Source organism: Haliotis asinina, chromosome 11 (genome assembly GCF_037392515.1).
Source record: "Haliotis asinina isolate JCU_RB_2024 chromosome 11, JCU_Hal_asi_v2, whole genome shotgun sequence".
Classification (NCBI taxonomy): Eukaryota; Metazoa; Mollusca; class Gastropoda; order Lepetellida; family Haliotidae; genus Haliotis; species Haliotis asinina.
The window spans coordinates 54,887,018-54,910,323 of record NC_090290.1 but is presented as its reverse complement, the minus strand read 5'-3'; the positions used below and the strand labels follow the sequence as shown (position 1 = coordinate 54,910,323).

The window sequence follows — 23,306 nt, the reverse complement described above, 5'->3', positions numbered from 1 at the left end:
ACGATGATCGTAACTCCCATACTCTAACACAGACTTAAGATAGTTGTAACGCAAAGATCACTTTGTGCAAGAGAATGCTAGGCCCTGATCTCCATAATGTTCATATGCCAATGATAAACTATTGAGTTATGATGAGTGTCAAATTGTTACAAATGCTTTTGCCTCTTGGGGCAGTGGAGTAGCCAAACTGTTGAAGCATCCTCTCATCCTGATTCCCAAAATGGGTATCAAACCCGGGACTTTGGAGTGATGAGCAAACATCTGAACAACTTGTCTAATCCATCATCCCTTATGAAGTAGAGGGTAGGGGCTACTGTAATGAGATCAGGAGACAACAGTAATGTGGACGTATCTAGGCATTATGGAAACATTCACTTAGCCATTCCCAGACAAAATTAAAGAAACTGTTGTTTTCAAATTGAGAATCAACTAATAACATTTCCTTAAAGCATTCTTAAAAAGCATCTAATCACTCAACCGATGAATAAAAAGAACAGCATGTGATAATTATACATTTATTTCATACAAAATTTTCAAGGTAAATGTATACATCAATTGGCACTCAACTAATACCATTTTTACTAAACAAGTTAAAGATTGGTATCAAACGGGGGAATGCAGGTTTGATGCTGAATCTTTCAAGAGCTGAATAACGATGGAATTTTAGAGAAGCAAGTTTACTAATCTGTGTATTACTCTCCAACATTAATTGATAGAAATTACCTTCAGTATGATGACACACATCTTTATATATGTTAAGTCAAGTCTAATACAATTGTGATGGAGAAACTAGCATTACGACGTCACACGTCCAGCGGTACTACACTAGTATAATATTGTCGCAAAAATATTACACTGCAGTATCTTCCTCAGGTAATAAGTGAAGTTTTGGTGTAGGAGCTAATAACATTATCAAGCAAATGACAGACATTACTGTAGGTTAGCATTTGTATACATAATTAATAAGAATATATAGTTATGTTTGAATCTATGACTAGCTGTCTTTGTGTCAGTGATTCACTGAACTACTCCATGCCTACTGATTCACATAAAACACAAAAGCTACTAAGGAATTCAATCAGCAAAAATCTTGATGTGGCTGGACCATTACTGATCAAAATCAGTTAAGGATCATGAAAATATTGTGGGGTTACTTCTACTAAACTGCATGTCTTAACTGCAAGAACAATAATACTAATATTTGTTTTCAGAATATAAACAAACATATGACATGGGATAAACAAGTGATCAGACATGTATATGAACCATTTGTGACCTAGAGACTGATCTCTGCTAATAGCAGACAGGATTTTTTTTTCAAACATTTCTTGCAACAAATACTTTATAACAACTTCACTTCCTCAAACATAAATAATACAAAGACATAAATATCATGGAAACAAATGGTTAAACATACCAATAACTCACAGTCTGTTTCAAAATCTTGATCCATGCAAGCTCAACATGGTGTGAAGCAGACATTATGGAACCATGTTTCCATGACATCAAATCCCTCATCAGAATTCAGAGAAAAAGGTAAGTTTATGGATGTTAATGAATCCCAAAACACATAATGTGACATTCCATTGTTTTTCAATGTTTACAACCTTTCATTGCATATTAATGTTTTTCTTGATCATTGTCTCAAGGAAGTTAAGTGCCTATATATCTCCATCTTTGCAAACCTAGGCTGTAATTCCAATGTGCTAACCCTGTCTCCCAGTTGACCAACCTGATTCCAACAAAGGTAGCACTGAGTCAAAATGAATTTATCAATTTCGTTAATGTAAAACATAAGTCACAGTTTGTAACAAATTACTTGAGCTCTTGTTCAATAACATGAAAAGATTGGGAAAATATTTGTTGACAATACACAATCTTAGCAAATCGATTAACGGAAATATGCACAGAAGGTATCATGTTCTGATATCAACATGATTGAGACTGGACTCCAGCTAAAACAGAACTCAGAAATTGTGGTCAGTCAACTGCCTTATCTCAGGAAAGAGATGATGAACTTATGAAAAAATTAGTCGGTATGGACATTTTCATCCAATCACACCTCTCCATATCTCCAGGGAATATGCTCTAATAAATCTACAGCACTGCCTGATTGTTTTGATACCTCCCTTTGCTGGCTCGGCATTCTCACAGTGGCCAATCAGCTAAGTCGCTGTTCAGGCTGTCAAGCTGTGCCTGTTTCAACAAAGACTGCGGTTGCAGCTGTGAAGGTTTGTCCACAGTGCAACTCAGACTTTGAGGAAATCATACAAATTGTCATATCCGAAGTTTTAAATATATATAAGCAAGCACTCCTGCTACCTCTTTCAGAGTTCCTCTGCAGGATTTGTGTTGCCAAGTTTAATCAGATAATTTAAAAAGCAAAAACGAGTGTAGACTCTTGATTGGATAAAAAGCCAGCCAAGGGAGGTAATAAAACAATCAGAGCTGTAGATGCAACCAGGGTGTAGTGAAGATTTATACCCTTGAGATATCAGGGAAGCCAATCTCATTGCAGTGCTCACACCTATTTCACAAACTTTCACAATAAAACGTTATGACAAATAGTTGTTTTACCAGTGTGATAAGGTGGTACAATAATCACAACAGAATATAATTAATTAAGATATATCCATTGCTAATGTGTGTAGGTTATCTTTCTCTAATACTTAAAGTAATTGGAAGATTCCTGTCAGACACATGTTTCAACATTGGGTTGGTATTTGGGGTTAATATTAATGCTTGTCACTGCGTTTCACTTAAGGCGCACAGGAAAAGGACTGTCCACGCAGTGGTTTAGATAACTGATAAGAGAGGGAGAGAGAGCAAGGAGTAGAAGAGAGATAGACTGAGTGACAGAGAGCACGTGGTTACTGTGTGTCTTCAAATCAACATGGCATCTGATAGATTAAAGGGAAATAGAACTGGATCTCTGCTTGTGTTATTACTGAAAAGAAGATATTTACCACTCTACCACACCAGTATTCTGCAAAGCATAACGAAACAGATACAAATGTAAAATCTGTCTACCCAAATGTATCCCAAGAAATTCAACAAATATCACAAACTATGAACAAAGGGACAATGGACAACACAGACAGTACTTCTTGCCAACCAATCAATTTGTTTGCTTCATTATGACAGACCAGTTCATAACAATCACAATATTGTTATCATTGTTTAAGAAAGTGGCAAGTAAATGAAAATGATGACATCCATTGTTGATCACTGGATTATTTACAGACTGCTGCCATATAGCTGGATTATTGCTCAGAGTGGCAAAAAACTAAACATACTCACTCAATGATGTCATATCAAATTCATTATTTCATAATGACAAAAGTTCAGTTTAAAACTGAAAAACTGAAAAACAAATGAATTTTAAATTCCCTTCCACTAAAGCACAAAGGTCATGACACTGATGTTTGTTTACGAAGTTGAGATTGTCGCAGTACTTACATGGAGGTTCCACCAGAAATGACTATGTTCTCTGAACATTTGAGGAGAGTTACATAGTGTGATTACATCATGACTGTTCACACCACTGCATCACGTGTCCATAAACAAATTCAGGGCTAACAGGATTAGGTGGCCAGACTCACTGACTTGGTTCACAGGTGTTATTTTGCATCTCAGTTGTGCAGATCAATGCTCATGCTGTTGACCACTGGGTCATCTGGTCCAGACTCAATTATTTACATAGCAGGATGATTGCTGAGTTTGGCATTAAACAAGAAAACCAATCAACAATTTTGAAAACAAATGAAATGAGATTGAAAATCTGTATTACAGTACCTTTGAAAATTGTTTAACTTGTCTGCAAAGTTCAAGACAACAAGTGCCAAGTAAAACTGAATTACAAAGGCTGAAAACTACCAGCTGCTTTCAGTGATGGAAAATGAAAAATCATTTGGAATCAGTTTTGCTGGAAATAACGTGAATACAAACTTGGCTATTCACCTATGTATGACCTTGACCCTTTATTTGATTTAACTGTTTGATAATGTGCTTAGCAATATTTCAATGGTCCGTAATAACCAAGTCTGTGCCAGGCCATCCAGTGATCAACAGCATGAGCATCAATCTACATAAACGGGATACGGTAACATGTTTTAACAAAGTCAGCAAGTCTGACCTCCTTATCCTGTTAGACACTTCTCACGACAAGCATGAGTTGCTGAAGACCAGTTCTAACCTGGATCTTCACAGGTCTGACCCATCATATTACATGTATTCAAATATCACAGCAACTCCCACTATGAGTTAATTATTTGCACAAAAAGCATTTTAGTTATATCTATTCAATTACTTTCACTGTGATCCCAATTGCATTTTGTAAAAATACACAGTCATCAATTCAAAATAGAATCAGAAACTGTTCCCATTCTGTCCTGCACCTTTGTCATATCCAAACACTGATTTGAACCAAATGAACACAAGGTATGAAGATGAGAATCTGACGATCACATATGCACATTTTCTCACAACTCCTGTTCATAATACAGCAGCAAAGCTTGGTCTAGGTTCATTCCCGACTTTTCCAAGTACATCCTGGCTTTCTGGACATTGTCAATCTTTGTAACCTCGAGGAAATCTGATATGAGGCAACTCATCACCATCTCTACACTGTTGTCTTCTGCATCTACAGCCAGTGACCTTGCAGTGGCGATGTCAAGGTCACTGTCATTATTATTGTTGTTTGTGTTAATTGCACTGTGGCTCCCTCCATCTTGAAAGTAAAAAAAGAAATGAATGGCACATTAACATTCAATTTATTATTTGCCTGAGCGAGTGTGGTGTGGTGTGGTGTGGTGTGGTGTGGTGTGGTGTGGTGTGTGGTGTGTGGTGTGTGGTGTGTGGTGTGGTGTGGTGTGGTGTGGTGTGTGGCGTGGCGTGGCGTGGCGTGGCGTGGCGTGTGGTGTGGTGTGGTGTGTGGCGTGGCGTGGCGTGGCGTGGCGTGGCGTGTGGCGTGGCGTGGCGTGGCGTGGCGTGTGGTGGCGTGGCGTGGCGTGGCGTGGCGTGGCGTGGCGTGTGGTGTGGTGTGGTGTGGTGTGGTGTGGTGTGGTGTGGTGTGGTGTGGATCTTTACAGGCATCAAATCTGTATGAACCATAACTTATGACTTTACATGTAAGGACATGATATATATGAATCCCGTAAAAATTCTGAAACGTTATTAATCATTCCATAGTTGCAGAGCAATATTCCACTTCCGGAAGCATCAATAATTAATGGTTTGCACAAACCAAACTTGTCCTGAGGTGCAGGATCCTATCAATCGGGCATCATGCGTAACTGATCTAACACCTATCATTTCAGATGGATCACTAGTCCATCTCACACCTGACGTCTGAGCACATGAAATATTTCAAGTATATGTATACTAATTCAAAGAGAGACCAGCAAGCCAGGGGGCACATACAGAAGACAAAAATGAGAGACACATAGACAAGAAAAGAGGCCGACGGACAAGTTGCAAGTGACTTTGTATAAGACTCCGACACTGACAGGGAAGAAGATTCCAAAACTGACAGGGAGGAAGATCACGTCTGACATACCTCCTACCGCCTCTGCCTTTGCTTTTTCTTCCTCTTCTTCTTCTTTCTTCAAGTACTGGAAGATTCCCTTGGCATTTTCATAGCCCTGAAAAAACAAGCTGATAGGGCTTGGACAGCTCCGAAGTTTCTACCCAGGTACCCCAAACCCTAAATTTCTCCCTGGGTACATGATATGTTAATTCCTGACATTAAATTTGTAAGTCTGTAATTCTAGATTAATATTTCAATATTATACTTAATCCCCCAAAGGAACATGCATCAATGTGTACCAGTACACTGCAACGTTCAAACAGGCATCAGTTTGAAGATTCACTGCATGTAATTGACGCTGCTCCTGTCTACATACCTCAGAGCCAGGTGGGCAGGTGACCCGCAACACTCGTCTCCAGACATCACGGTCTTTCTTCCTCTGGGCCTAGAAAATACCAACAAAACTTTCCACACCTTACATATAGACATGTCCTTAAATAAATATACATGTCCTTAATTATATTAACATGTCATTAACTACACAAACATGTGCTAAACTACACAAACAAGTGCTTAACTAAATAAACATGTGCTCTACTACATAACCATGAAATTCGCTACACAAACATGTCCTTAGCTACACAGTAATGCCCTACATAAACCGGTCATTGAATACTCATCTGTGAGTGCATAAACATGTCCTCAACTGCACAAATATGTGCGTTCTAAAACATATGTGCTTAACTACACAAACATGCTTAAGTAAACTGTCATTCACTACACAAACATATCCTCAAATATACTGAGTCAAAAAAGAAACTTCACATTCTTTCTCCAGGGCACTATATAGAACAAGAGATGGTATGATGGTTAAATTGTTATTATTTCATTGCTGAGATCTGTGTGATGTACTCGATACACTGACAGTGCCACAATCAGTTCCATTAGGCTACTCTGCCATTCCAAAACATGGGTAACAGTCAAGTTACAAGAATAAAACTTCGAAATTTCTCAGTTCAGTATTGTGTATGGCCGCCCTGCGCATTCACCACTGCCAAATACGTCACACCGACTGCCTGATGCTTGTGAACATATGGGTGGGGATTCTGCGCCATTGCTCTTGCAAGGAAGCGTCAAGTTCCTGCAAATTCTGAGGTTGGTTCCTGAGACTAAGAAGCTCAAACATGCTCTATTGGATTAAGGTTAGAGGACCTCGATGGCCAGTCCATGACGTTGATTCCAGCATTTTGAAGGAAATTTCGTGTCAACACTGTGGTATGTCTCCGAGCATTATCATTCTGTAACTGTAGACCTGGGCCATAAGCCACCATGAAGGGAATGAGTTCAGGGATGAGCACCTGATCGCGCCAAGCAGCAGCTGAGAAGTTTCCACAGATGACCAGGAGTGGGGAATGGTTGTTCCCTCAGAAAGCATCCCACACCATGCAACGTCCTGTACACAACTTTGGGGATACCGTTCACAACAAGCCTGCAACCAATTTTGAATGGTCTGTGAGGACAGTCGACCTCTAAACATCTCAGCCCTGGTTCGTGTAGCTAGCAGAAATCTGTGACGTAGGTAATGTAGGACGATCTGATGGTCTTCTGCTTGTGACGTCACACATGGACGACCTGACCTTGGGTGATCAGAAGTCCCAGTTTGTTGTAGATGACCTCGTAAGTCATACATGGCAGCATCCCACTGCTCTTGTGACATCAATAACTGATCCTCCTGCTTGAAACATGCCATCAGCACGTTCAGGTTGCACGTGCCATTTAAAGTACCGTTTGAACTGTGGTTTAAAAGTGTTTTTCAATTTTTGAGGCCAATGCAAATGTATGTGCAAATGAAGAACATTTCATTGCGAAGATCACTAGCATCATTTGCACTATGAATGGATGGGTTTGAGTGGGTTTTGCTAACGTTTTTCTAGAGTCGGAAGATAGGGATCCCATTTCTGATACATAGATGCATCATCAGAGACAAATTATTCATTGTTTTTAAAAATTACATGTTGTGAAGTTTCTTTTTGACTCAGTATATATGAACATTTCATTACCTACACAAACATGTCCATAACTACACAGACATGTCCTTAAATACACAAATGTGCCTAAATTCACAAACATGTGCTTAACTATACAAACGTGTGCTTAAATACACAAACATGTGCTTAACTACACTAATGTGTGGGTAATTACACAATGTGATCCTTAACTACACAAACATGTCATCTGAGAGATGGGTCGATTTTAATTGGTCCCACAGTGGAGACAGGGCAATTTTAACTGGTCCCACAGAGGAGACGGGTTGATTTTAACTTGTCCCACAGTGGAGACGGGTCGATTTTAACCGCTCCCACAGTGGAGATTGGTGGAGATGTATCCCTTAAGTGTGACAAATATACTCCTTGTGACAAACAAATATCTCTATATTCCCAAAATTCACATATCTAAGGGACCACCACAGATGTCTCCATTCACATACCTCTCTGAGGCACCACTACAGAAAGATCTATCTGTGGAACCACTACAGAAAGATCTATCTGTGGAACCACTACAGAAAGATCTATCTGAGGCACCACTACAGAAAGATCTATCCGTGGAACCACTACAGAAAGATCTATCTGAGTCACCACTACAGAAAGATCTATCTGTGGAACCACTACAGAAAGATCTATCTGTGGAACCACTACAGAAAGATCTATCTGTGGAACCACTACAGAAAGATCTATCTGAGGCACCACTACAGAAAGATTTATCTGTGGAACCACTACAGAAAGATCTATCTGTGGAACCACTACAGAAAGATCTATCTGTGGAACCACTACAGAAAGATCTATCTGTGGAACCACTACAGAAAGATCTATCTGTGGAACCACTACAGAAAGATCTATCTGAGGCACAACTACAGAAAGATCTATCTGTGGAACCACTACAGAAAGATCTATCTGTGGAACCACTACAGAAAGATCTATCTGTGGAACCACTACAGAAAGATCTATCTGAGGCACCACTACAGAAAGATGTATCTGTGGAACCACTACAGAAAGATCTATCTGTGGAACCACTACAGAAAGATCTATCTGTGGAACCACTACAGAAAGATCTACCTGTGGAACCACTACAGAAAGATCTATCTGAGGCACCACTACAGAAAGATCTATCTGTGGAACCACTACAGAAAGATCTATCTGTGGAACCACTACAGAAAGATCTATCTGTGGAACCACTACAGAAAGATCTATCTGTGGAACCACTATAGATCTGGGACAGTGGAATAACAAAATGGTTCAAGTGTTTAACTGTCATACTGAAGACTTGGGTTCAATTCCCCATATGGGTAAAAGCAGTAAAAAAAATAAACTCACTCACTCATTCACTAAAGATTTCTCCATTTCCCAAACTCACCTCTGTTGGACCAGTGTACACCTCCCCTCTCTCCTCAGCCCTTTTTATACGAATCTCCTCCCGGACCTGTGCAATTCTTTTCATGTGGTCCTCAACACTTTCCTCTGAAGAAAACAAGCATTTTGTCCCAATTATGAAAAATGTTAAGGTGTGGTTGTTGCCTTAGAAGGCTAATGCCACATTTATCAGTCTGGCTTACATATTTGGAAATATACTTGTAAGTATTGGTGGAAGGGTATAACATACCTGGAAGTATTGGTGGAAGGGCACAACATACCTGGAAGTATTGGTGGAAGGGCACAACATACCTGGAAGTATTGGTGGAAGGGTATAACATATCTGGAAGTATTGGTGGAAGGGCACAACATACCTGGCTGTATTGGCGGAAGGGCACAATATACCTGGAAGTATTGGTGGGAGGGCACAACATACCTGGAAGTATTGGTGGGAGGGCACAACATACCTGGAAGTATTGGTGGAAGGGCACAACATACCTGGATGTATTGGTGGAAGGGCACAACATACCTGGATGTATTGGTGGAAGGGCACAACATACCTGGAAGCATTGGCGGAAGGGCACAACATACCTGGAAGTATTGGTGGAAGGGCACAACATACCTGGAAGTATTGGCGGAAGGGCACAACATACCTGGAAGTATTGGCGGAAGGGCACAACATACCTGGAAGTATTGGTGGAAGGGCACAACATACCTGGCTGTATTGGTGGAAGGGCACAACATACCTGGAAGTATTGGTGGAAGGGCACAACATACCTGGAAGTATTGGTGGAAGGGCACAACATACCTGGAAGTATTGGTGGAAGGGCACAACATACCTGGAAGTATTGGTGGAAGGGTATAACATATCTGGAAGTATTGGTGGGAGGGGGCAACATACCTGGAAGTATTGGTGGGAGGGCACAACATACCTGGAAGTATTGGTGGAAGGGCACAACATACCTGGATGTATTGGTGGAAGGGCACAACATACCTGGAAGCATTGGCGGAAGGGCACAACATACCTGGAAGCATTGGTGGGAGGGCACAACATACCTGGAAGTATTGGTGGAAGGGCACAACATACCTGGAAGTATTGGTGGAAGGGCACAACATACCTGGAAGTATTGGTGGAAGGGCACAACATACCTGGAAGTATTGGTGGAAGGGCACAACATACCTGGAAGTATTGGTGGAAGGGCACAACATACCTGGAAGCATTGGTGGAATGATATTAGCGGCTACTGCTCCTCCGACCTCCTCTAGTTCACTGTGGTCTGCTGGCGATCCCTGACCTTGGAATGTGATGATATACTCAATCATAGCCCGTCGGTTCTCATAGATTACATATTCGTTGAAGTCAACTGGTCGACCCTGCAACAAAGATCCCGCAAAGGTTGACTCTACTGGCGAAGCAATCTCTAATACAAAATCAGAACAGAAAGCTTTCATCTTTTGTACAAACCACACCTGGGATGTTAAATATTGTCCTGGTTAACCTGAAAACATTTACAACAACATCAACCAAACAATCATGGATCTGCCATCCCATATAACCCAGAGGTACATTACTGCCCTGATTCAGGCAGCTTCACAATAATCTGACCTGCATCACAAACACTAGAGAAGAAGTTCCTTTGATACACAACAAACTCACTCGAACAGAGTCATAAAACCTCCATCTTCCAGTTGGAGTCTCCTTCTCTGGTTCTCGCTTCAAGTCACGGTCCATTTCACCACGGGGATAGATCTACAATTGTAAATAAATGGTCACAAATACACTGAACTCTGATAGGCAAAGAAACCACTACAGAGGCATAAAAGCTCAGAAGTCCTCTGCATTTTTCACTCAATTTCAAGGTCCATGAAAGGGTTTTTTTTAATAACATGGCAAATATTCCTTCCTTTCAAATCTTTGAAAAATACTGAATTTGTGATAAATTATAAGCTTACAGTCATTAAAATTTTCACTGGATACAAATGCTGAAGGCACAGGTTAGAACACCTAACAGGGCTTGATTTAGTGCTTTATTACTTGCACTGGTGCAATCCAATATTACAAAGCTCAACCTAATCATCTGTCAAACTTGCACAAGGTGCATTTTTTTAGAATAAATCAACAATAAATCTAACATTATAAATATATCAGTTCATTTTTTTGAATAGCTGTGGCACTGAAACCTCTGATGTCATAAAGCACTGGAAATTAGCTGGTGCACCTAGGTTTATATGTCAGGTTGCACCTGATGCAGCAAAGGTTAACATCTCTTAAACCATGTCCTGCCCAAGGCAGCTCTGCATACATATCCACACTTCGAATTGTATTACCTTTGCCTCGCCAAGCATAACACGACACATGAGAATGTACTTCACAGATGATCTTGACACATACTGAACACACTTCTTTGGGTTATCGCTGAAAAAGTACAAACGTATAAAAGGCTGAAGTCTTTCAAACAATGAATCTATGCATGCTGTTGTAAAATCTGTTGTTGTAGGACAGAATATTGGGTGGGAATTTTTCTGTTCTCTACACCAATATACTAAATTGGATGCTACATAATATGAAATACATGACCTGGATTCTTAGATAAAATAACAATAAAACTACAACACAATGTTGAATGCTTCAGGATTTCATTTAAAGTGTTAGCACTAGCTTTGTTTCAGCTTGAGAACTCCACATCTGTTCTTAAATACAGTCTCTATAAATACAAAATGCCATTCCTAAGGGTTTCAAATTTAACACACGCTATATTTGGGATTACTGTTTTCTTACAAAGCCTCTAAGCTCGGACAATCTTACATCATTCCTACATTAAAAATTGGAAAATAACAAGACATGTGAACATCTTTTGAGAGGTCTAGTTTGAGTGTGTCTTCATGTGCAATTAAAGCGAAATAGAGCAAAATTCATACATAATGTGTTGAATGTCATTTGATCAGGAAGGAAACAGAATTGTTTTGTTTAAACTTTCATAACTATATTTCTTATATTTCCCATGGACCCAGATTTTGTAGTTTTTAAAGTTTTTCAGCCTGATTAAAGTATAAGTTTTGTCTGGCAATAGCATCAAATGTGCCTCTTACAAAACACCCACTTATCTGGCTTTAGTCCTTAGTGGGTGGTCTGGAATTGACTCAACGTAATTGCATAACCAAAACACAAAGGAGTCACAGATTGATAGCATATATTTACCACAGATAGGCTAATTTTGAAGACTGAAAAAAAGCAGTCTGTAAATCAATGGTTTATCAATGGGTTACACTTTCATCAGTTACAGCTCCCCGTACCAGCAATGTATGTTTTCTGATGTTTACCTGAAATATATGCCTTTTCCGAAACACCCACTCATCCCCAGTCTGGCATCAAGTCCCTCCTCACAGAGAAGCATCTTGTTGGCGGCAGACCCGTGGTACAGATATCGGGTATTAACTTCAAAATCTGAAAATTTCAGCATGGATGCAGAAGAAAATTGTACACAAGAGTCTCAACCATTTTGTTCAGCGCTAGGTGTATTGCTAAATCTCTTTTGTATTTAGATGTATATATACAACTAAAACAAGACTTCATATTTGGCATGTTTGAATATTCCAGTGTGTTTATGCCATAAGAAGTATTGCAATTTACACAAAATTGACACTATTTGCCTGAAAGTACATGATACATTTTCCAGCCCAACAGAGCAACAGCATGACATCCTAGAGTGAGTGAGTGAGTGAGTGAGTTTGGTTCTATGATCACAATGAACACCAGAAACGGGCTTCACACATTTTGCTCATGTGGGGAATCAAACCAATATCGAGCAAATGCTTTCACCACTAGGCTACCCTACCACTCCATGACATCCTAGAGACAAAATGCCCCCACACTTGTCTTAGCTATTATGCTCTGACTTATTATACACACCTTGCACCTTACACAACATATAAACTCAACGTTTTCGTTAAAACTTTCCATTATAAATATATACTATAATGACTGTAAATCTTAATAATATTCATTTTCACTGTTCTAGCAATCTGTAAAGATGTTTGTGATACTGACTTGTAATGCAAAATAACTGGTATATCTTATCACCCATCACCCTGTCAGTTACAATATATATCTTGATATCAGTCTCTTTCTGTTACCAGTTCCTGTGAATCAAGTGTTCTTGCCATCATCACTAGATTAATGCAGGGATCTACAGGACACGAATCCCTGCACCCAAAATTACGCAGAATAATGGATTGTGGATGCAACAAACATTATCACTGCATCCACAGGGATGCAGTGAAAGTGCAAATACTTTCGTATCAATCAATCTTCCAATCAAGTAACAATACGTTATCAGTGAGTCTGCTACTGGCTGGGTTATGGTATCATTTGCAATGTATTTACTGTAGCTATAAACGTGTTGATCATGATACACAATACAAGAACAGTACCAGTAATAATATCTAAGTGTCTAGGGCCCTCATTTCGTTGTCCAAGACCTCTGAAAATTATAAGCGCCCCAGGGCCCCCCAAATACAGGCCCCAAGGTCCTTGTTAACAAGATTAAAACATCAAATAACTTAACAGACTTGTTACAGTTACTTACATGGGTCCAATAATGGTTATTAGGCTCACAATAGATGGTAAGGAATGACTGAAATTAAGGCACTCAAGGGGGCCTTGAGATGTGCACTTAGCATTTGTATCTAGTATCTAAGATATTTAGAATTGACAACTTTCTATATACTTTATTCTATATATACAGCTGATAAACATTTAAGGAAAATATGAAGTGAGGTTAGGAAGGGTCAATGTGTTTGGAAAAGGCATTGACTAGAGCAACAACATTCATACAGCTCATAAACTTGTATCTTCGTACCTTGTAAGTCTCGTTAACTCGTACGTCCAGGTCATGACAATGACAATCAACTCTGGTAATGAACACGCGGTGAAAGTTTACAAGTCAGAAACTTTAGTAAGCATTAGAACCACTATCATAAATGCAGTCACTTACATCTGTCAACTGTTCTAAACCAGATTTTCCAAAATATCCCATACTGTTTAAAGGTACTGTTTACACATGAACTAATGCATTGTAAAACAAATTCATAACTTTGAAAAGATTTTGTCATGAGTTCAAAACATGATGAAACTCAAGTGAAAATTGTCAAATTCTCAATAAAATTTACATCAAAATGTAGCTGTTTACATGCTCAATATTTTCACGTGTCTTTCAGTAATTTGAAGCATAATCCTCGTACAATTCATTTACACACAGTAGGTTTCCTCAAATTAGTGGCGAAATTTATCCTCTCACACAGACACGCAGACACACAGAGACAGACACACAGAGAGAGTGAGTACTTCAAGTGGGCATAAACTTTTGATGATGGGTAGTATATTAACAATAATGGACACATTGCAGATCTTACCTCTTCCTCGTCTCCTCATCAAAAGTTCTTTTTCTCCCTTGTACCGATCTAAAAGGTGGACATTTTGGAGACGCTCAATCTTCTTCACTTCAAGGTCAGCTATATGGAAGTCACGAGCTATGGTCTCGTACTCGTCTTCCCCAGGCAATATCTGCACAAGCTGGAACAATTCACCTGCTTGCACATCTGGAATTCTTGATCTATCCCAGTTCAATGGAAATTCGTCATCGGCAAAGCCGAATGGATTCTTAAAGTCTATTCTATGGTTCTGTGGCATTCTAGAGGAAGATGATACTTGTATTCCCTGCCTCTGAACTTGGTGGTCGGAAGGTCCTTCTGTAGCACTGTACATGTGTGTACTGCCGTCACCAAACAGTTCACTGTCACTGTCTGACTTTGTACTTGATCTACTGGAAGTCCGAACAGCTCTGTGATCAGGTTTTATAATGCCCCTTAGAATGAGCTCTTCAATTTCACGTGACACTTCATCATCTTCACCCATATTTACCGTTTCAACAGGTCTTAAACTTCTTTTCCGCATTGGCATATTATATTCATTGCTATTTTCTCCATTTTGACTCTCTTCCAGTACCTGTTTTCTCATTTCTTCCGCTAATTCAACACTCCGTCTACGACCTGATGGATGAAATTGTTCATCATTGTTGCCCTGTGCTAACATTTCATTCTGCATTTTTTTTGCTAATTCAACACTCCGTCTACGACCTGATGGATGAAATTGTTCATCATTGTTGCCCTGAGCTAACATTTCATTCTGCATTTTTTTTGCTAATTCAACACTCCGTCTACGACCTGATGGATGAAATTGTTCATCATTGTTGCCCTGTGCTAACATTTCATTCTGCATTTTTTTTGCTAATTCAACACTCCGTCTACGACCTGACGGATGAAATCCCTCATCATCACTTCCTTGAGTTAACATTTGTCTCTGCATTTCTTTTGCCATTTCAATGCTTCTTCTACGACCTGACGGATGAAACTGTTCGCCATCACTACTCTGGCCTTCATCTGACAGTCTTCTTCCCATTTCCTCAGCCTTTTCAACACTTCTCCCCTGACCAGAGAGAGGATTCTGAGCTGAACTCCCTGCAGCCTCCATCACCTGTTTCCTCATCTGCTCTGCTAACTCAACGCTGCGTGGTCTGCCTGATGGGTGGTGACCATTAATGGAATTACCTCCCACTGAGCCCATGGCGTCTGCATCAGGTGATGAACTCGTCACAAATCGTCTATTCCTTCTAGAATGAGTTTGTCTGCCCAACTGATGCTGAACCAAGTCCTCCTGAAATTTATCATTTATCTGAGTGTAATGTCAAATAGAAATAGAACACAATTACGCACCTGCTGCCAGAGGGCACCAGACAGATAATCTTTGACATGCCTTTGTGAAAATAAGTGTGCCCATACTTTCTAATGATCCAAATATATTCAAAACTATCACATCAATCATGCCATTTGAAGTTACTATATGATACATTACTGAATGTCATGTAAACCAGTAAACTTGAGAACTTGATTTCCTGAACACTATCATGACTGCAAGAATTGTACAGCTTCCTTTTTCCTGTAGGTGATCGGCAAAAAAAGTCATGGAGAAAAGGCATTGGAAAAATGTCATACGCTAAGGGAACTATCTGCATGCTCAGCTGGATCATGTTATTCACGGTATTGCAAGATTTTCACTGTCAACAACTGGCCGTGAAATTGCTGACGCGGCTTAAAACCATATTTACTTATTCACTCTTCTCTTAAAAAAGGTAACTAAAACATGCATGCAGTAGAGAATAAGAACCAGGACTATATATTGTTTAATTCAAAACTCTCTCTACATGAGTTAAAATAGGCAACACAATGTGACTTTAGTGTGTATTGGAAGTTCTCAACTCCAGGGGGTAACACATTAAGAGTGGTACTTACATTTGGACCATCTGTGACAGGGCCAATATCACCGGACTGTGTGAGAATGTGTACAGCTTCTTCACTAAGGCTCAAGGCTAGAGCTCGCTCAAGATCCTTTTCGAACTGAGCTAGAAAATGGTATGAAATTATTTTACTGGCTTTTCATGTCAGTTCATTACACTTCTCTCTTCTTAACATATTAATCACAACATCTTTCCTACTGGATCAGAAACTGGTCACATGACAAGAAGACAATATCTCAACAACCTTTACAGCTTTGCTAACATCAGGACAATTACCTTCTGCAGCCTTTTCTTCTTCCTCGTCCTCTTCTTTGTATTTAGCCAACAAATCAAAATATGCTTGTTCTTCTGGGGTTCTCTCATTTGCCATCAAACCTGAAAGAAACCATTACAGAACATTGTGTAGCGGCCACAAAATTTCCGAGTCCCGTGCTGGGATTCAAACGACAGACCTTCTGATCCGAAGTAGGACACCATGTCCACATGACCAAAGAGGTTAACCATGTCAGCAAGCAGACAAGGTAAGGATGTCATCTGTGGGATGACTCCACGCCCTGCTACAATTGTAACTCATGTGTCAGAATTCAACACTTTTTAGACAAAACATAAAACGAATGGTTTTACCACTGAAATAGTGTCCTGAATATATCAACAATTAGTTGGTGTTACTATGTACCATATTGTGAGCAACACAAATGTAGGACTTGTATCGTGTGAAAAAAATATATTAATTGAATATTCATGAAGGATGTAACCTTTTCCCCTTGTGATTATGTAATAATTTGCTTAAAAAGTATGCAATGAAACATACAAAGCGATCATTTTTTTTGGAATTATTAGAATACGGACGTAAGGTTTGTCCAAATTAAGACATGACCTGGTTTATATACTTTTTAACAATTTCCCTAAAAACATTTTTTAAGTTAGATATTCTGCCATCAAAATACATGTATGTTTTAATCGAATTCAAATTGACTTTATTATCGAAAACAATGATAATGAATCATAAAATGTTTTTTGACAAACTCGAACCTGGTCAATCAATATTCATAATTGTTTTGTCTACAAAAACGACACAAACCAATGCAGTGAACAAGACAATTCCTTTAAATATGTATGCCTCTACATTTCATAAAATATACAAATCATTTTCATTAATACTTATTACTTATAAGGTTGAATTAAATCGCTGTTTATTAACCTGTTCATATGAAACCGCCACATTTTTCCCAACGTATTGAATATTGTACATCACAGGAACTAAAGCAGATATTGCAGTAATGGCTATGTATGATCTTCTAACACTTGTGTAGAGACTCAACGTGATTTTGTAAACACTATCAATATGGCGGAAAGCGCACTTCGGCATTCGTGAAAGTGTATTTTCGAAAACATCCCAACCGATTCTGGGTTCATCGGAATTATCATTACTGGTTTGAATGAAAACTTGATATCTGTGATCACTATGATACTGTTTTTGAAATTCAATACTCCCAGTAATTATCCAATTTTCACATTTCAAAACATACAGCAAATAACGCTCTGAATCACAAATGGCGACATATACGACAAAGCCTATTTTGAAAGGCAATTTTAAACAATTTAGCTTGGTCTCAGGTAATAGTGGATGGTATCGGGAAACAGGGAATTTTCCGCAGAATTTAAAACTGTGAAGTATATATATGTGAGTGGTATATTTAGAATTTTATTGGACTTCAAATTGAGGTGTGAAGAGGAGGGAAATATATGTCCCTGTGGCATCCAGGGGGTTAATATACAGTGTTTTATGAGATGAAGCTAGTCTATTGTAGTCAAGAGGCAGACATTTATCACCATCACTTTATTCACCTCAGGCATTTACAAAAGATTCTAAACTAAGAGCTTCTCCATAAACATTTGACTGTATTCAACATAAAGTTTTCTTTACTTCAGACGTTTGCTTTTTTTTCATACAGTACTGGCTAACAAACATTTAGCATCATATTTTCGCAGTATTTACATAATTACTCTTCCATTAATTAAATTAATGACACAGAATTAAATATGATTTTTAATTAGCTATTCACAGATGTGTCCAGCTTGTTCACTGCCACCAATTATGTTTTAATATAACGTGGTAATAATACACATATATACAGTAACCTTGAATAGTTGATTGTGTGACTGTTTGGGTGTTTCTTTCGAGAGGTGGGCAATAACACCCGATACGATCAGCAAATTCCATGAAATTCCTGCATTTGCAAGACGTTTAAAGGTCACATGCAACGTAAAACACAACTTTGCAGACTCCGATACCTTTCGGTATGTACTTACCAAAACAAAACAACAGAAATGCCAATTCAACCTATAAAGTGACAAAAAGAATGCAATGAAAAAAAAGCCCACGAAGTCGGAGTTCAAACGATTCACTAAATTTCCCCTACCGCTGGGGGAAAAAGTGGTTTCAACAGCTGTGCAGCGATGCGCCTATAACGTATGCGTAGTGAATAGGTTCGCGGAGCTTGAAACAGTATGCAGGCCCAGAGTATGAGGTCCTGAGCAGTAGTCTAATCTTGGTTGTGTACACAAACAAGTAAATCATCTACTCGTTACGTAAAAAAACTTGCTGATTGTGGTAAGCAGCCGCGCTGTCACAGAGAAAGCTCAATGTCTGGCTTATTGACACCTATATGTCTGCCTGTCTGCTAAAGACAATATGCAATACACAGCTTCAGTCATTGACCACATGCAATTTGAACTTAACACTTATCAGACTATATGACATAAAGAAAATAAACTGATTTATGACTCGTGCATGATGACGAGTCCTGTCTCCACAAACTACATCCATTTTTCTTGGATGACTAGATTTGTTGGAAGCCGGTACAAACCCGTCAGTTTCAAGTCCTGCCTCATACTTGGATGAATGACACTTTCCAGTCCCGCAGTAGTTCACCATCTCTACTGAGATGATTTTTTATTGGATCGAACGCAAATTCAGCGAACGTGTATTTACAACAACCAACATCTCTATATACATTCTTCATGGATAACAACTTCTTCTAGTGTATATGATTTTGTTTGACAACAGTATATGAACCTATACTGAAACGATGCATCAAGTACAATCAAAGAAGTTGTTATCCATAAAGAATCTTACTTTCTTGTGACTCGCCATACTTATAAAAAGCCCGTCCAACAGATCATCTTTCTGTACACATAATGAGCCCTCAGCATTTCAGCAAAATGAACCAGCCAATCGTAAGCCGTTGTTACACTTGAGTGCACACCCACTCGCTATGACTGGGTTCGGTCTCCCGAGGGCTTTGTTACGAGGGAAGTAAGCCCAAGTACAAAAAATTGCACTTTTGAATCGCGATTGTACACTTACAATTTTGTTTATTTGTTTTTTCACAAGCAGCAATGTATATTATATGTCATGAATAGGTGATAATTATGTTTTAATTCTGTTTGATTTTTTGTTGCACATGGCCTTTAAACCATGTAAATAACAAAATTACATTGGTACCAGCACTCATTGTTGTGATTAACAATCCAAAATGAGGGACGCCACTGCAGATGCATTTTTTTTAGCTCTAATCTTATGAGCGAGGTCTTCAATTTGGATACATTTTCAAATAATCTTGTACAATCACATCTGGGCCATAACAGTGGCAAGTGGTATTGTTCCAAAAGAGATGAAATAATAATTTCATCACCTAAACCATGTGTTACACATTCACAACATATTACAATACATACTGCAATTCGCCAACATATATCGTAATGCTAACATTTCAGCAATACCCAAACCTATTTCTTTTATAGTAGACTGATAGGGAATGAAATATTATTAATGGCTGTGAACTTAACTTACTATCATACTGGATGTGGGACATCCCCTCACATAAGTTACATTTTTTTAGAACATTCTTAACTTTATCTTTGATTTTTCTCTTATGTTAGATACCATGAAGACTTTTCTTTTGCTGTCCATTTTTGTTGAAAATTACAGTGGAAAAAATATACTGGAATTGTCATGGGTTGTAAGTGAGAATGTGCGATACTAATGTATTGGTGATAACTGTGACGCTGTGATAATTGTTGTAGCCATTACACGTTATTACAATCAATGCAATAACATCATGTACATAATTGAAATATTTCTCCTAACCATATTTGCTGGCTTTGTTATCACAAATTCCATGTCTTTTAACTATTTAACTATAGTTACTTAAATACACAAGACATAAATTTTTAATTCCAGTTTGGTGGAAATATCAATCAGCCTACCATTAAAATACAGCACCACAAACTTTAAAGACACGTCATAATACTATTTTACGCAATTGCAGGTGATTTTGTTCAAAAGCACGTTCTTGAAACAATGCCCTATGATGCTGGCATAGCAACAAGGTCGTCAAGTTCAGCGAGTGCTCCGCTCACTGATGTTTCATCTCTACCAGCCATGTCATTACAGAAACCCAACGATGTTGCGAGTTTGCAGCAGTAGTTCCTGGCGGATGCACAATTTTTCGCAAGCACCAGTTTTAAATCTTTTTTTCTTTTTTTGACTAATATGCTCATATTTCTTCAGTCTAAGTAAACTTCATCTCAGTGTATTTCGTTACACTCCACCACTGAGTCTAACAAAACCTAGTAGAAGGTCGCGTCAGGTAACCTTTGAGCTACCAATGACGGTCCAATCAAATGCAAGATGGTTAAATATATTTAACCAATCAGACAGCGGCTACTATTTAGGGAATGGAGCGACTTTCAAAATATTCAGGTGACCGACACAGATCTCTTCACAAACAAAAATCAGCATATAACACAGTTATTTGACCTGCAGTATATACGCTTTGGGGTTTCTGTTGACATAGTTACCATTTGCTAATATTTCCGTAAATTAACATCCTTGAATATTGTCAAAAACACTTTTTTCAGCAACTGTTTACTCACTGTTGTCATGGCAGTACGTATACCATGTGCATAACCCGGAAGCAATCGTACGCTAAATAGCATTCAGAATCGTTCAGGTACGAACGTTTTCGAGATAAAAAGTTCATAAGGGATGTGCGAATGTGCGCTTTCGTGTTTTGGTAAGCTGTGTTCTGATTGGTCAATCTCAAAGGTTATCTGACCCGACCTCCCATAAGGTTTTGTTGGACTCAGTGGTGGAATGTAACGAAAAGTACTGAGGATAAGTTTACTTAGACTGATATTTCTTTGTATTAAGAGGTGCCGAGGTGTCATATTTTGTGTATTTATATAGTTTGTATTTTTAAATTTAGTAAGAATGACTTACATTGGTCACATTGTGCCATGTTTCATTATTTGCAGTTTTGGTCAATTAAAATAATCTAAATATATTCTATATTTCAGTTTCAAACGTAACTATTTGGATCAAATGAATTATAACTGTAAACTAATATACATATATATCTTTGTCTTTCAGTAATTTGCACCATTACAAGGAAATATTTAATTTTCGAAGCGGTAAGAATTCATTACACTGGATACGTCAGCCATTTTCATGCCGGTTTGGTGAGCATATTCTATTTATTAGAATTATTCCAAGGGGTAGGGTTAGGGTTAGGACTGGGGTTAGGGTTAGGGTTTAGGGTTTAGGGTTTAGGGTTTAGGGTTAGAGTTTAGGGTTAGGGTAAGGGACCTAATCCAGTACAGTAGGTAAATGCATGAGTACCAATTGTTTTCCTTTTCCATTTTTAATACGTTGTTCACATATAAAAACGGGAGACCAAAAACTTCAAAAGTTAAATAAACAATGAAATGGTTTAATGTAGAAATTTTGGGCTGGTGGAAATCGGCCTCCAGCAACTTTCATCTCTAGATGTATATATTTTCAATAATGATTCGAAGTCTAACTCACCCTCAAGCTGTCACCAAACATGCCCATGTCTCACTCATTCTTAAGAGCGATCCACATTATCCCTACCGTGTTCCCTACAACACTTTTCTGTCACGAAAGCACACAATCATTTTTATACAAGCATGTCATTCATGCATGCACCGTGAAATCAACGCCTGACACCTGACGTCAACAAACATTTTCAATTCAAACCATATCGGATCATTCAAAACAACATGGTATCTTGCAGCTTACGGAATAGGACAATCGTCCCAAATGACATCAGGACCATTAGGCAACCATCAGTAGATTGAAAGCACGATGCACCAAGTCAACCTGTAACCTTCATAATTGTCCGCAACCAATTCGACACTTTCCGTTCATTTCCGTGATGTCACAGGAATGACTAGCTAACTTTGCATGTTGCGCAACAATATGGACATAGCTCGGTTGGTTAGCTGTTTGGCTAACAATCCGAAGGTCGCGGGTTCGCGTCCGACGGGTTCTCACAAACTGGTTGCCTGTCTCACTGACATGTGACCTACGGCTGGGAACGTCCTCACGAGAAATTGTGGTGCTGAATTCTAAAGGTGCTCCTACTAATCAAACTACTGCCCGTTAGTCTCCAACAGGACAACATAATACCCACTCAGAAAGCTAAACATATGATTGTGAAAACAAAAGACTCACATTTTCAACTTGTCAAGTTTGAACAAGGAAGAACAATTGTAATGGCGCATACAACCAACTACGTCGATGCATGTCTGTTCGGTATCCTCACACTGAGTTACTGTCAGTACTTGCGTGTCTTAATCGTCAGTAAGGTCGTTCCGTATAAGCAACACTGCCAACAGTGTCTGTCGTGTTTACTTCAGAGACTTGACAACACATAACCGATAAAATATGCGTGTCTGCTTTTCCGGTTTGTCAGAGTTGTCCTGCCTAATACGAATATATACCTTGTGTGGCGTGTCAATCCGTATACAGAAAGTAAAAGTAGACGATAAGAGATAGACGGAAGTCAACTGCTTGATATTTAAGCTCCACATCACTGTTGTTCATCGTGCTCGGTTGGAGGCTCGAATTTCCGCTGTTAGGAGCATGAGATGACACCATACCTGAGTAACTTCCCCTTAATCCATATGTCGCTATAACCTGTAACATACTTC

The 23,306-nt window shown here is 38.9% G+C and overlaps 1 protein-coding gene across 3 annotated transcripts; it reads right to left on the bottom strand.

The window, feature by feature from the left end:
* Positions 1-501: 501 nt before the first annotated feature.
* On the bottom strand, positions 502-23,231 carry LOC137255607 (uncharacterized). Of its 3 annotated transcripts, XM_067793048.1 has the most exons (13): positions 23,097-23,217; positions 16,563-16,661; positions 16,282-16,391; positions 15,244-15,646; positions 14,347-15,156; positions 12,256-12,379; positions 11,263-11,350; positions 10,592-10,684; positions 10,146-10,308; positions 8,939-9,042; positions 5,904-5,972; positions 5,558-5,642; positions 502-4,729 (listed from the first exon to the last, which is right to left on the bottom strand). In XM_067793048.1, exons 2-13 carry the CDS (start codon positions 16,654-16,656, stop codon positions 4,482-4,484), a joined length of 2,391 nt encoding a protein of 796 aa, XP_067649149.1. In that variant the 5' UTR covers positions 16,657-16,661; positions 23,097-23,217; the 3' UTR covers positions 502-4,481. The 3 variants fall into 3 exon arrangements, with proteins under 3 accessions (XP_067649149.1, XP_067649148.1, XP_067649147.1); XM_067793047.1 differs by having other exon boundaries at positions 14,347-15,646; positions 23,097-23,231; XM_067793046.1 differs by having other exon boundaries at positions 14,347-15,646; positions 22,828-23,129.
* Between the last annotated feature and the right edge of the window lie 75 nt (positions 23,232-23,306).